The sequence below is a fragment of the Struthio camelus genome, chromosome 8 (assembly GCF_040807025.1).
Source record: "Struthio camelus isolate bStrCam1 chromosome 8, bStrCam1.hap1, whole genome shotgun sequence".
Taxonomy (NCBI): domain Eukaryota; kingdom Metazoa; phylum Chordata; class Aves; order Struthioniformes; family Struthionidae; genus Struthio; species Struthio camelus.
Window position 1 is genome coordinate 37,620,473 of NC_090949.1, and position 13,955 is coordinate 37,634,427.

Genomic DNA, 13,955 nt, shown 5'->3' on the forward strand with positions numbered 1-13,955 from the left:
AGAATCACCACCACATGGTAGAACTTTACTTTGGAAGTCACTCAAAGAAGAGTTGGGACTTGCTTGTCCAAGGGAAGAGTGTGTACAATAGACTGAGACTGAAAGAGTGTGTTCTCAGGCTGATAGACTATGTATACAGACACAATAAAATGTGTGCCTAAATGATCCATACCCATAAGCCTATTATACCTATGGTGATGGGTACTTATGTGTGGTAGGTAGGGTGGGAATACTACCTGGTAATCACTACATAATTGTATGGTAGATGAGTGGTTGTTTCTTTCCTTTTTACTGTTGAGAATGCAGATTAAATGACAGTTATATTTTAATTTAAGTGTACTCTTTTGTCTAGTCATTTTCAGGCAAATGATGGGATATTTTTTCTTAAGGAAAAGTTGGATATTGTAATGTTTAAATTGAATAGTCCACTCGTTTATTGAAAGACTGCACTTTTTATGCTTCTTGGAAGAGCCGCTTTTTCTGTCACAGCAACAAGACAAAAGTCAACTACATACCTGATTAAATCAGTTATAGTCTGAATTATCTGCTGAATTATTCCTTAAAAAAGGAACGGGTGGATGCATGGAGGGAGGGGATCACTGAGAGGGAACCTGGAGATTGCTTCTTGGGAAGAAGAGAGGTTGAAGAACGTGAGCAAAGATGGAATAGGAGTAGACATCAGCGTCGCAGGCGCAGGGTGACCCTCCTATGTGAGGATGAGCTACGCAGGTTTGGGGCTGCATAGGATGGTGTTATTTGGCCTCCTCTGTGGCCACTGCAGGACTGCACAGTCTGCGCAAAGGCTGAGGCCGTGCAAGCTGCTGGAGATGCCTCTGTGGGCTGCAGTCAGCCCAGTGGACGTGGAAGGAGCGCATGCTACAGAACTGGAGCAGGCCAGCTGCCTCAAAACGGGGACGTACAAAAGTGGCTTAAGTCACCATTTCTCTTCCCTTCTGATCTGTGAGCATTTCTGTTAGCCACCACTGAGAGGCCAGAGGGTCTTTGTGTTTCATTTCCAGCATGTGCTGTTCAATCCAGAGGTCATATAAACCAATAAAGAAGATTTGAGGTTGTTCAGTGAAGAATCACAATGTTTTTGTATATGAAACAGAATTCTTTCTCTGAGGCAGGCAATGCACCTGCTGTGGACTGATCCGGTGGTTATGTTGGGATTGTATCTGGGGCATATAGTGCAGTTGAAGAGATTCTGCATTTTCCGGTCCTCCTGTGATGAATATCTGGCACAACATAAAGTACAGACCCATACTGCACACTTTTACTTGCTCAGCTTGCATCTCAGCAGTGTAAGGTGACACAGATTCGGTGATCCGCTGAGGACAAGGCTAGTTGCCCCTGCGGAGTTAAAGAATAGGATAAAGTTCTGTCGTGGACATTTTCCTTCCCTTCTGATCTCGGATGAGCTGAAGATCTTTCTGACCGGTAAAATGGGATATTAATAGTACAAACTTCACAAGACTATCCCAGGAACAAGTTTTATCGATGTCTGTAAAGCACTTTCATATCCACAGATGAGCTATTTTCTAAAAAGAGTTTAGGGACTGAGGATTTGGACACAAGAAATAAACAGATATTGCTCTGTCATTACTCGCTTTGAGAATATCAAAGGAGTACACAGTATTTGAATGTATCCGAGGTAGTCCCTTTGTTCAAATGCAGTGGGCAAAAAAGTAAGACAGAGCAGATCAGTTTTCCTAGCAGTCGCTGTGAATATTGCTAGGATTCTGTGTTCAGTGGCACAAGTAGCTCCAACTGCATCTGTATTAGTGAGGTATTCTGCAGAAAAAATCTTGATAATCCATTAGAATTCATTTTTGCTGTGGCAACAAGCAGTTAATTCTAACAGCACCTTGGCTGCTGTAGCTTCTGAGACCGGATGATTGGCCAATGGGTAAGAAATGTTTTGATCTTTTGCTGTGTTAAATTTAATCTTATCTAAAAAGTAGCCTCACAATTGGTGACTCTTTCATCAGGATCATAAATGTGCAGTAGTGCTAAGAGTTGGAGCTTGATGACTAGAAGTCATTGTGCCATTGGCTGGTGTGAGCTTAATACGAAACATGGGTTAAGTAGTTCTGCTGTGCCTGTGGAGGCTTGTAGATATTGAGACCTAAAATGATGATGTTTATTTACATTCAGACTGTTCAAATAACAACATAGGCTAATGAATTTATATAATCTGAAAACTGTCAGTAGCAAGTGTGTAATGTTTCATGGAGGTAGTAATATTTGATCATATAGCAGAACATGAATTTTGGTCTTTCCCTTATTGCTGAGTTGCATGCAGTTACTTATAAGCAACAACAGCTCAATCCTGTAAATATGAGAAGTATAAAATGGTCTTGACTGTATTTATTTTGCAATGATTTGCCTCAAATGTTTATGTAATTTGTGTGCCTAAATAGAGAATGTTTACCGAAGAGTAAGCAAGTATGCAGCTTTACCATGTCAAGAAGAGAGTAATATAGAAAGCAAACCTCAGCTGTTAGATCACAGCTGCAAATGTGAAAGGCATTGGGGATGAAGGGCATGGAAGAAAGTTAGCAGTCATCCATTTTTTTCTGAAAATATCAAAAGATCCCCACCTTTACCTGTGTAAATTTGATATTTCACTTACATTTGAAAAATATTAAAGTGTCAAATTGCAAGAAATTATCATAGAAATTTGGTAATTTAATTAGTTACATATTATGAAACGTAAGATTTTGTAAAAGACACATTTTTTCCTAGGACAGGCAGTGATACTGAATTTAATCAACTGTGTGTGTTGTATACGGTGCACAACAATGGCCAATATCTATAGTTGTGGCGCAAATCTTATTCCAAACTATCCTCAGAAAAAAAGCATTCCAGTATTCAATAGTTAGTCTTTAGAATGTGCTGTGATGAATACTCCACCTTACTGTATTTTAGTATATGTTTTCAGTTCACGAACTTTTTGAGCAGAAGCATATAACATGAAATAAGGAGAAAAATATCTTCCATTCGTAAAAAATACTGTATGCCTCTAATCTTCCTTAAACCTCCTAGGATCACTAAATGCAATTGGCAGATCCTTGCTGCTTTTAATCACAGTTGTTTCCAATTGTGGTCAAAAGGCAAACCTCTCATAATATTTAAGAGGTTTGCTTTTACTTGACTCTGTAAGTTGTAATAATTGCTTCTTTTCAGCTTCCTGAATTTCTGGCCTAACGGGTTACGTTACCCACAGGCAGGTAGCCATATCCAGACTTTAATGGGATCACAAAGCCTACAACATCGGAGCCGCGAGCAGCAGTACGAAGGGAACATGAACAAAGTGACCATTCAGCAGTTTCAGCCACCACTGCCTATACAGATCCCCTCTTCGCAGACCTCTCGAGCACCTCAGACAGGGCGATGTTTAATCCAAACCAAGGGTCAGAGAAGTACGGACGCGTATCAGGAGCAGGTGAGAAAGTGTATGTATAAAACAGCGCTGACAAAAACAGTATCTGTTTTTTTCTGTCCTGTATATAGCCGTTAAAAGGGAGCCTCGGGCCGTAACAAAAGGCAAATATCCAAGACGGTGTGAGGGAGGTTATGGCTGACTTGGTAGCAGGTGAGCAGGTCTAGTCCCCTTCCCCAGCACCGGGGACTGATACCACTTTTTCTTGGATTGAGCAGGCAAGTCAATTTGGCATTGAAATTCCTGAACGGAGCTGGCATCCCAACTGAATTAACTAGCACTGAATTAATTCACAATTTCTACTGATTCCTCAATAACCTAGTTCAGTGCTAACACCACAGCATGTTTGGCAAGATGCTGATATACTCAGATTTGTATAGGCTGCTTCAGTTCAGCTCTTAAGAAAGCCCAGCTGAAATTCCAGCGCCCCGAAGTCCACTCTAATGGGCGCTGATGAGTTTCTTCATTAAGTGGTCCTATCCCCATTGTATTTGGCCTTAATATTTTCAATAACTCTTTGAGTCTCCTGACTTGAAGAACAATGTTCAGAATCATTAGCGGACTTTTCTCTTGTGTAAAGTGTTGGACAACCCATATAAGTAACTGTCTGCATTAAGTCCCTGAGCATAATACCAAGCTACAAAAGCAATTGCTTGTGGGGCTCACAGTACTTGCTCGGACTGGGTCAATGAATAGTCATTAAGCTGCACTGAAGTCACTTTTATTTAATATTCAATTATCCAATCCACATCTACAGTCATCCTGACTAAAAGACAATATTCAGCACTATTTACTGGAGTGAGCCACCTGTAAAAGTGATTGATGCTAAGTCCTAGTAACTCCCAGGGCTGTGGCCCTGATGCTGACGTAGTTTGAAGATCTCTGAGCTTCAGTTTGCTTATTCCTTGGGTTTGTCGTAAGGGTAGCACAGGAGGATGCAGCAGGTATGACGCAACTGCCCAGGAGGGCACAGACCTGTGAGCTTTAATTTTAGACCATTGCTTTGCCTGCATGACTGCGCTGAAGAAGTGTGGTTTCCTTTCACAGAGTCTTTGATTGTAAAGCCATCAAAATACTGTGGAAGTGTATATTTAGCTTCTCATACAGTGCCATACACTGTACATATTTCTTGAATTGGGACCAAAGTTACTTGGTCTTTGGTCTACTTGTCCACTCAGAAAATCGCCTGCATTGTGCTCTGTAAATGACTTGAAGAATGTGGCTTTCTTACTGTTTTCAGATCTGCTTTGCTGGGCTTAAACTGCTGCTTCTTCCTTCTGAAGCAGAATAATTTCTATGTTCAGCTATCCTTAAATTTTTGTTTATTCACAGATGCAAAGAATTTAGTCTGGAAGGGACCTGGAAAAGTCTCCAGTGAAACACCTCTGGCTCAGATCAGGGCTAACTTCAAAGTTAGATCAACTGTGTCCAGTTGAGACCTGAAAATGTCCAGCGCTGGAGATCCCACAACCTCTCTGGGCCTGTTCCAGTGTCTGACCTCTTATCACTGTTTCCTTATGTCCAGTCAGAATATGTCCACTTCAGGGCAACAGACAACAAACACAAACTGAAGCACAGGAAATTCCGCTTGAACATAGGTAAACACTTCTTTACTATGAGGTAGTTGAACACTGGAACAGGTTGCCCAGAGAGGTTGTGGAGCCTCCATCCTTGGAGGTATTCAAACCCGACTGGACACAGTCCTGGGCAACCTGCTTTAGGTGGCCCTGCCTCAGCAGAGGATTGGACCAGGCCATCTCCAGAGGTCCCTGCCAACCTCAGCTATTTTGTGAGAATTGACCTAGCTGCAACTTATGTCCTTTGCTGTTGTCCTTTCACTGAGCTCCTCAGGGAAATGCCTGCCTTCATCTTCTCTATAGCCCCCTCTTAGGCAGTAGAAGCCTGCAATTACATCCCGCTTAACCATCTTCCTGAGCCTAAATAACTTAGTTCCTTCAGCCTCTCCTCAAATACCAGGTGCTCCCACCACCTATCTTGGCTTTCCGGCCTTAAATGGCCTGTATTTGTCAGCGTCTTTCATTGGAGATCCTGCACGTGAGACACTGCGCTCTGGAAGAGACCTTGCTTACGAGACGTGTGCTTGTTAGTGTAGCCTGGGTTGCAGCTGGCTGCTTTGCTGCTGGTTTGTGGACAGCTTGTGGTCCACCAGGCTGCTCACTCCTTCTCTGCTCCTCAGCCAGCCAGCTCCAGCCTGTCCTCCTGCCTGCAGTTATCATGTCTCAGGCACAGGTTGTTCCTGAAGCCTGTCCAGGTTTCTTCTGTTTGGCAGAACCTTCCATCATGGCCGCTGCTCCCCCCAGTTTGGAGTCATCTGTGGCCTTGCTCCATCCCACTGTCCTGGTCATTGATGAGGATTTTAAGTAGTAGTGGCCCCTAATTAGCTGCTGATATCAAATAGAGACAACAAACTCAAAGGCCTTTGTCATTTTGTAAAACTTACAGGGTGTTGTTTAGGGCTGTCTTTGTACTTTGGGAAAAATGTACTGTTTTTCAAAAAGGTGGGTTAAAAAGTGCAGTCACTTTAATATTCCCTTGATCTATCACCTAGAACTGTTGCTTGTTTTTGTAATGTTTGCACTGAGAAGTCAGCTTGCTTCCTTGGGAGAAATGTTCTGCTTGCTCATCTCCCACTTATGAGACTGTTTGAGGAATAATGAATTAAAGAGAGATTATCTGTTCTAAATTACTCTTTTCTGTATCTTCTTTGTCTATATGCATGCTGCCAGCCTGCTTACCCCTCTTCTTTGGAGTCTGAGGCTAAGAACTCTAAAACTGTGTTTAGAGACACAAAAAGAAGCTTGGGGGGATTTAACGCCGACCCTTCCATCAGGACAGTAAAGAGGGAAATGTAGCCATGAACATCACATGCTGAAAGTGTCTGCAGCTCAGTGCCAAACATGCCGTCTCTCAGTGCAAGAAAAAACAGAGGCAATATTTCAAGGAAGTGAATGTTTCATTAAACACAGCAATCCACAAAAATGGGAGAGAGATGAATGAGAGGGCGCAAAGCTTAGTGTACATGGTTGAAAACAAATTGTGTCATCATAATGCGATTCTTAGTTTGCTTTTAAAAGTACTGAAATAAAATCATGATAACCGCATAACAACTGGAAGAAAAAATCCAGACTTGTAATTTAAGCTGCTGGCTTCATCTTTTGAAAACACCATGTTAGAATACATGATAAATTATATTTAAAAGCATCAATCAAACTGAGTAAAGTTAAAGATTTTTCTGGAACTGTTCCTGTGAAGAGGTATTTGGACCCTTACTTTCCAATATAGATGGAATTCAGGAGTGGCTTCGAGTGGCTTCTTTGTTATATAAGGCCATAGGCAGTAAACCACTTTCTGGGTAAAATGAAATGCATGAGGTGAAGTTTATGTAGGGGCAAATTCTGTTCTCACTCATCTGGTTTTATCCCAGTGTTCCTGAGAGAGTGAAGAATCTGGCCAGTGTGAACTGCTTTTTCACAAGTCTCAGTTTTATTTTCTCTCCTTGAAAATAGAAGCAGAATTCATAAAAAATTAAAATATGTACAAGAATGCAGCTAGTTTTGTGAATATTGAGGTATCACCCAACTATGTTAAAATCATGAAAATACTTTCAGTTTATAACTATTCCAGTGGCTTTTACTATGTTGTGTAACACAGCCTTTGAGAAGGTCAACTCGTCTAGTTAATGGTGAAACAGAATATATGAAAAAAGATGCCATTATTTAGGGAATTGGCTTTAATGTTGATATTGACTTACCCTCCCGTATCTTTTTAACTTAGTTTTGTGTGAGAATAGAGAAGAATCCTGGCCTTGGTTTTAGTATCAGTGGTGGAATAAGTGGTCAAGGAAATCCATTCAAACCTTCTGATAAGGTAAGTTCTGAATTTCTCATTAAATGGTCTTTATTTTACAGTGCCACATAGTGGTGACATGGGATACAATGAATGACATTTTTATCCACTTCTGTTAGGATGATTGAGAGAACTTTTTCCCATACTTGGTATTTGTTGCTTAAAGGAGTGGTATTCGTTTTTGTTTTTCTGGTTAATGAGGACAAGAGAATCAAAAGAGAAATCACAGAAAGTATCTGGCTTATATTCCCTACATAGATTTTTTCAGACTGTTTTTTGGAGCGTAATCTCTCCCACTTTTTTCTTTTAAGAATAAATATAGGCCCTGATTAAACTTTCACTAAAGTCTTTAGAGGGAAACTTTCAGTTCCATGTGAATTTTCTTAAGGCTCTGTTAAGAAGACTAAATCTAGTATCCTTTTAAAACAGTACTAGCATCACTAGATAGCAGAAATGCCAAGGTTTACACCAGCTGTATCAAATGAAATAGGCCTGGCCTGCAAGCTGGTCTGGATGTCAGTGGCGGCATACAACATCATGGTAAGCAGGCTATAGCCGGACTGTGAAGCTGTGTCATGTTCTGTAATGTTAATGAAAAATTGGACCATTATGCTGCATGGTGGTCAGGGAAACTTTCAGAGTATTATTACTGGTGCAGGAATTGGGAATTGCACATTTAAGAGGTTGATAAATCGCTTTAGCCAGTAAAAGGATGACTAACAAATATAACATCTGGTGATTATCAACTACACAGAGTTCTAGGGTTAGAAAATGCACTTTTAGAACTGTGAATTCACCTGATCTGTGCAGTAAAACTAACTGGAGTTTGTTGCAAAACAAAGACTATGGATACCTCTCAATTAAGTATATTCTTCTATTTTACATTCTTTGATAATGTTAGATCTAGTTCTAAAAGGTAGTCGTAACTTCCATAACTATTGAGACTGTTTTGAAAGTCATGAAATTTAAACTATTTTTTTCATCTCTCATGGACAATTTGAGATCTGCATGCAGCTTTAGACAAATTTCCTCACTACTCTAATTACAAAAAAAGCAGCTAATTGGAAATCTGGAATACTCTTGGAAATGCCCATCTAGCATGATTTAATTTCTTTCGATTTTTTTTTTTGGTTGATAAATCCCTGTTTTGAGCTTCAAGAATAGTTAATTTTATATACCCATCAGACTTTTTAATGACTAGCCTTCAAAACATAATCATTTTTGTTGTCCTTCCTTGAGGATGCATACTGATGAGTGTTCTCTTTCTAATATACTTTATAACATCATGTCCTTTATTCTTAAGTTGATGTATAATTTTATAAGAAGCTATACTTCCATTTTGTGAATTTATTTACAAAGAAACTATAGTCAACTGGGAATGTATCTACGAGTAATACATGCAATGTGAAAGCAGCTTTAGATAGACTTAATTTTGCTAATAGGAGAAATGCGAAAACTTATTTCTGTAAATTGTGTACTAAGGGAGTGTTAGGGTAGCTTTACTGAAGGAATTAATAGTTTAAAGTTTTTTTCTGTATTACTACTCTGCAGTGTTTCTTCCCACACTGTTGCCTCAGTTTTATCTTGTTTTAAATATCACAAAAGCCATAGGAGGGTGATCCTGTCTCTCATCAGACACGCCAGTCGTTTTTAGTGGTTTTAAATCATGCAAACGGTCTATCGGATGAGATCAGTGGACCTGGCAGTATGTATCTGCATACTAGTGTGCCCCTACCATGACATAAAGTGAGGAGACTGGGATAAGAGGGAGGAAGGGACAGAAAGCACAGAAATAGCCAGTCATTTTGAATGGCAAACTTCTGTCACAAGTTAATGGCCTATGGACCAAATGTAAGCAGGACAGGGCCCCATCCTTCTGCTCCCAAAGAGCTCAGGTTTCTATAAGGTTGATAGGAATACCAGCCTATACCCTGCTCAGGAAGGCTATAAAATTCTTCAGAGATGCACGTGACTTGCATGACCAGTGAATTTCACTAATGTCAATATGACCAATGTGAATGACTAAAATCGAGCCTATGCCCAAGGTATTCACCCTGAGCAGCAGGGTTAAGGACAGCAGGGAAGGTGAGGCTAAGGAAGCAAAAGTACAGGACAAGAGCTGTACAGAAGTGTTTCCTCGCTCAGAAACTCAATCCCTGTTTTTACGTTTTATTAACACATTGTACTGAAAAAAATAGATTTAAAAAATGGATTTAAAATATATTCTCTTTCATGTAATAATTTGTTTCCTTTTAAAGTTATTTACTCCCCAGACACAGGATTAAAAGATCTTAGAGACTGAATCTCAGAAAGTCTGCTTTTCAGAATATACACTTTTTTTCAAGAGGAAGTAAACAAAGATTACTGTATAGATTATGGCATGGATTACTGTAATTAATGAATGCTTGCCCCATTTTCCTTTTCCTCCTGATAGCCATGTTTCTCTTGCCTAGTTTCTAGTTGCCAGAACTGTTCAAATTACACATTAGTTTGTGAAATGGGATCTTAGTTTCAAGTGAACCACAACTATATTTTTATCTGGAGATGATAACTAGCTAAAGGTCATGGAGAGCTGCTACCAACTGGTGCTGCTGTTTGGCTACTTACGGATTTAAAAAATCGATTAGTGTTTAGCACGTTACCAGATACAAAGCCTCCTGACCAGCAAGTAGGGGGACACCTGTATTTTGGGAACTAGTTCTTGGTGATAGCATCCTAACCTCTGTTACTTCTGACTTATAGGGTATCTTTGTTACTAGGGTTCAGCCTGACGGACCAGCATCCAGCCTGCTCCAGCCTGGCGATAAGATCCTCAAGGTATGGATCAATTTAACTGTTTCTTAATTGGATGGAGTTATAAAGCAAATCTTTGCATCTTAGAAGTAGTGATATTGTTTTCAGTACAAGCTAACTACTGTTTATGTTATTATGGTACTTTATTTGGATACTGATTTAAAACAGGGTTTTAGTTGTAGTACTTTTGAAAGCTGGTCTCAGAAGAAAGGAATAAAGCTGTTTGTTTGAGAACAAAATGGGGCATGGAAAAGGAGGCACAGGGGTGTGCTGTCTGACAACCAGCCCCACCAGCTGGAAACTGAGTTAAACCCGGAGAACATGCTAAGAGCAGAGGGAGCATAACACAGCACGGAGTCAAACTATCCCAAATTTTGCTTAGTAGTTTCTGCTCCCTCCCCATGGATGCTGACTAAGGCACAGGGGGAAGTACACTTCATGCCAGCACCACCCTTCTGCGAGGGAATGGCACTGCAAAGAATGGTTGCTGCTTAAAATCTGTCACAGGAATGATCCAAGTGACACAATCATATACTTAAACTCTGAAATAAAAGTGTTCTTTGCAGCATATCCATCTTTTCCACGCTAACAGCACAAGAAAGGACAGGGAGAATGGAGTTTCACAGGCTGTTTCACAAGCACGAGCACATGACAAAGCAACAGGTGTTTATAATTTTCACCTTTGCAGCTGATGTGACACCAGTGTAAGGAACTAACTAGGCATTCACGTTTTCACAGAGAAATGTGGCTTGCATTATTTTTGCCTCTTCTTCACTACCTGACCATTTTTGAATGTTGTCACATGAAAGATATCCCTTCCACTGGATCACAGAAGCACTTGAATAACTTACTGAGAAATCTTAGCTTTTTGTTTTCTTTCACGTTTCTGAAACAAATATTTTTTGTATTCAAGTGAACTTTTTAAATAGAAGTCTTGGGTTCTGATCCAGATAGAAGAAGGACAAGCCGTTCCGGAACACACCTTTCAAAAATTCCCCATTCACAGAAAATAATGGCTGTCATACAAGGAAGGGTTTTCTGCCATATCTTGCAAGATATTTTTGAGCCTAGAAAATGTATTCCCACTGGCAACAAATAGTATTAGTTTCGACAAAAGGAAGAGAGTCATTACAGTTATCTGAAAGGCTTATAACAGTTTTTAAAGCCGTGCAGACTGATCAAGGGTTGAAGGGTGACTTGTTTAATCAGTTACATGAAGGAAATCAGCATACCAAGGGTGTCTGCAAACCTCTGCGGTAGGCTCCCTCCCTCTGCCTCTCCCCCGCTTCCTCTCCCTCTCCTACCTCTCCGACACTTCAGTGGTTGTAGCCTGTCTCCCACCAGCAAATATTCTGTTGGGCTTGTTTGTAGTAGTCCTTGATTTCTCTCAGTCTATTTGCGTTAAGATATTTCTCTCTGAAATTATTTTATCCACTCTAAAGTCTGCAATAGACAACTGATGTTTCATTGCTAGTATGTTCAAAACACAGTGAAATAAAGAGAACAGCCAAACTTATTGAAGTGCAAAGTTGGCTAGAGATATTTAGAATAATCAAGATGTTATATGGAAAACTGGATTTAGTATTGGAAACAAAAATAGGTAAGAGCCACATATGTTAAAATAAAAGCAAAATATGGTCAGGCGTTGTCTGCAGTGGCAAGCAATGGGCATACACTGTACAAATATTCTTCATGGAGTTAACTGAGGTTTATATTGCTCTACACAAGAACAGGTCCATTGTATGTCTGTACCTATCATGTTGTTATCAAAGATGCACACTTTTGACCTGCATTTATTTTATGGCTGCAGCTATGTCTAATGATTTCTCCTGATGTCATACCAGAGGGCACTTACTGAGAAGCACTCCCAATGCAGAGCATTAATGATGATTTCCTCTTAACAGCACCATTAGCACGTGTCATCCCTGTAATAACTTCCCGTGTACTCCCTGACGTCTAACCTAGTAACAGCAGAAATGCAGTAGCTTTCTGGGCCTCATGATATACAATACCTTGGTATGTTTTTATTACCAGTTTGACCTACTGTTATTTATATTCAGAACAAGTATATAAATGGGGATAGAAAGGAATACAAGCTGCAAAACAGTATAAACATTTGAACAATAACTCATGTTTTCCATATCAAATTATTTTGATTTTTTCCGTTTACCTAGTTTTCAGTCTTTCTTTTGCATAGTAAGAAACAGTATTTTGATGATAAAATTAAATAAAGGGAACCCAAAAGCTGTTCATTCAACATAGGAGTCAATTAAATTAAGTGTTATTTTACCTGAAAGTTTTGGAACTGCATTCGGCTTCTCTAATGCCATGCTTGCTGCTCCTACTGAAAAACAACACAGTTTGTTTACCTACTAACCTTATTTATTATACTTCTTATAATTTGGCTCTTAGCTGGAGACAGACATGACGTTCACGTGGTCACATTATTGTCCAGAAGGAAACGGACTAGAGGGAAATAGTCATCACGCCGTCAGGGCACGAGGCCTAGCAGCACGGTTCGTGGTGCAGCCCAAAGCTAGTTTGCCCCTGGCCAGCGTGCTGTTACACCACAACACCGGCTGCAGAGGCAGAACGAACGAGTGCAGTGTCTTATTTTAGCGAACTAAATCAACAAAGTTAAATAGTTAACAAAGGAGGGCTGTGTCTGTACAGCCCCTCTGAAGACTCGTGGAGTTGTAGAGGAATCCTAGAAATTCTCCTGCAGTTTAACGATGTGCAGGGTGAGCGATCCCAGCTCGTGTGTCTACGTGAGCTTGCAGCCTCTTTGCAGCCTCTTTGCCTTCGTACAGATGCAAGTTGTTATATCTCATCAGGGAAAGGAAAATTACACAGAAGTCCAATTTTATAAAATTCCTTTTGTACACTTGAATCTTATAGTCAGAATAGTGATTTTAAAATTATTTTGAAATAAATCAATAGATTCATTGTCTAAAGTATTTGTGAATCAGTAAATGCAGTAAATTAATTGTTTTGCCTCAAATCGTGTTTGACACAGTTAAGAATTTTAGCAGTAACTGAGCATCTAAAACTATGCCTGAAAAAGCATCGTGTCTATAAAATTGCTTTGAAATATGTCGAGCTATTCTGCTCTGAACGAGGTACTTCAATATTGGAATTATCTTGCATATTAATCATAATTTGTTGTTTCCTTTAAGTTCAGAATGCAAAGGATGCTCTCTTCAGTTGAGAGTAAAAGCACTTTCAGAAGAGTTTCCAAGCATCCAGCTGGCTGTGAGGGTTATGCTGACATATTCATCTAAGCCTGTCAGATCTGAGCAGGCATCAGACGGAGGAAAACCTTGGTCTCAGAGAGGCCAAGCCTGGTCTGAATCAGCCTGTTGCACAAGTTCCAAAAACAAATCAAAGGCAGAGGAAAAGAGAGAGGCCATGCAGTCACACCCACGCCTTCCCCTTCACACACAGATTTTAGTCTCTTTATGACCATTCACTCTTAACAGTGCTTAAAGTTACTAAAAAGCAAACGTAGAAACGAGCTACGTACATACACATCTTCTCCTACTGTTACGTGCCATTGGATTTGTTTGTTGGAAAGCATTGCATTCTTTCCGCTGTTCTTTTTTCAGAACTTTTCTCTGTGAATATATGATTTAATATCCATATATCATTAACGTATAGCTTGACAATAAATGAAAGCAGTTTTTCCTGCCCTGTTATGTATTTGAAGATCTATGTGTATTTGAAGAGCTAGATGAGGCCGTATTGGTACTAATTCATCCATGGTACCAGTTCCAGCTGACCTAAGGAGGAGCAAAGAATCACAGAGTAATTCGGGTTGGAAAGGAGCTCTGAACCGTGCTAGCCCAAACAC

General features: G+C 40.0%; 1 protein-coding gene across 1 annotated transcript in view; it reads left to right on the top strand.

Annotated features, from left to right (window-relative positions):
* Positions 1 to 13,955, top strand: part of LRRC7 (leucine rich repeat containing 7) — a 195,723-nt gene that overhangs the window by 168,825 nt on the left and 12,943 nt on the right. The window contains exons 22-24 of the mRNA XM_068953511.1: positions 3,230 to 3,448; positions 7,241 to 7,333; positions 10,055 to 10,129. Coding sequence (XP_068809612.1) covers positions 3,230 to 3,448; positions 7,241 to 7,333; positions 10,055 to 10,129 — 387 coding nt within the window. The remainder of the gene's footprint in view (positions 1 to 3,229; positions 3,449 to 7,240; positions 7,334 to 10,054; positions 10,130 to 13,955) is intronic.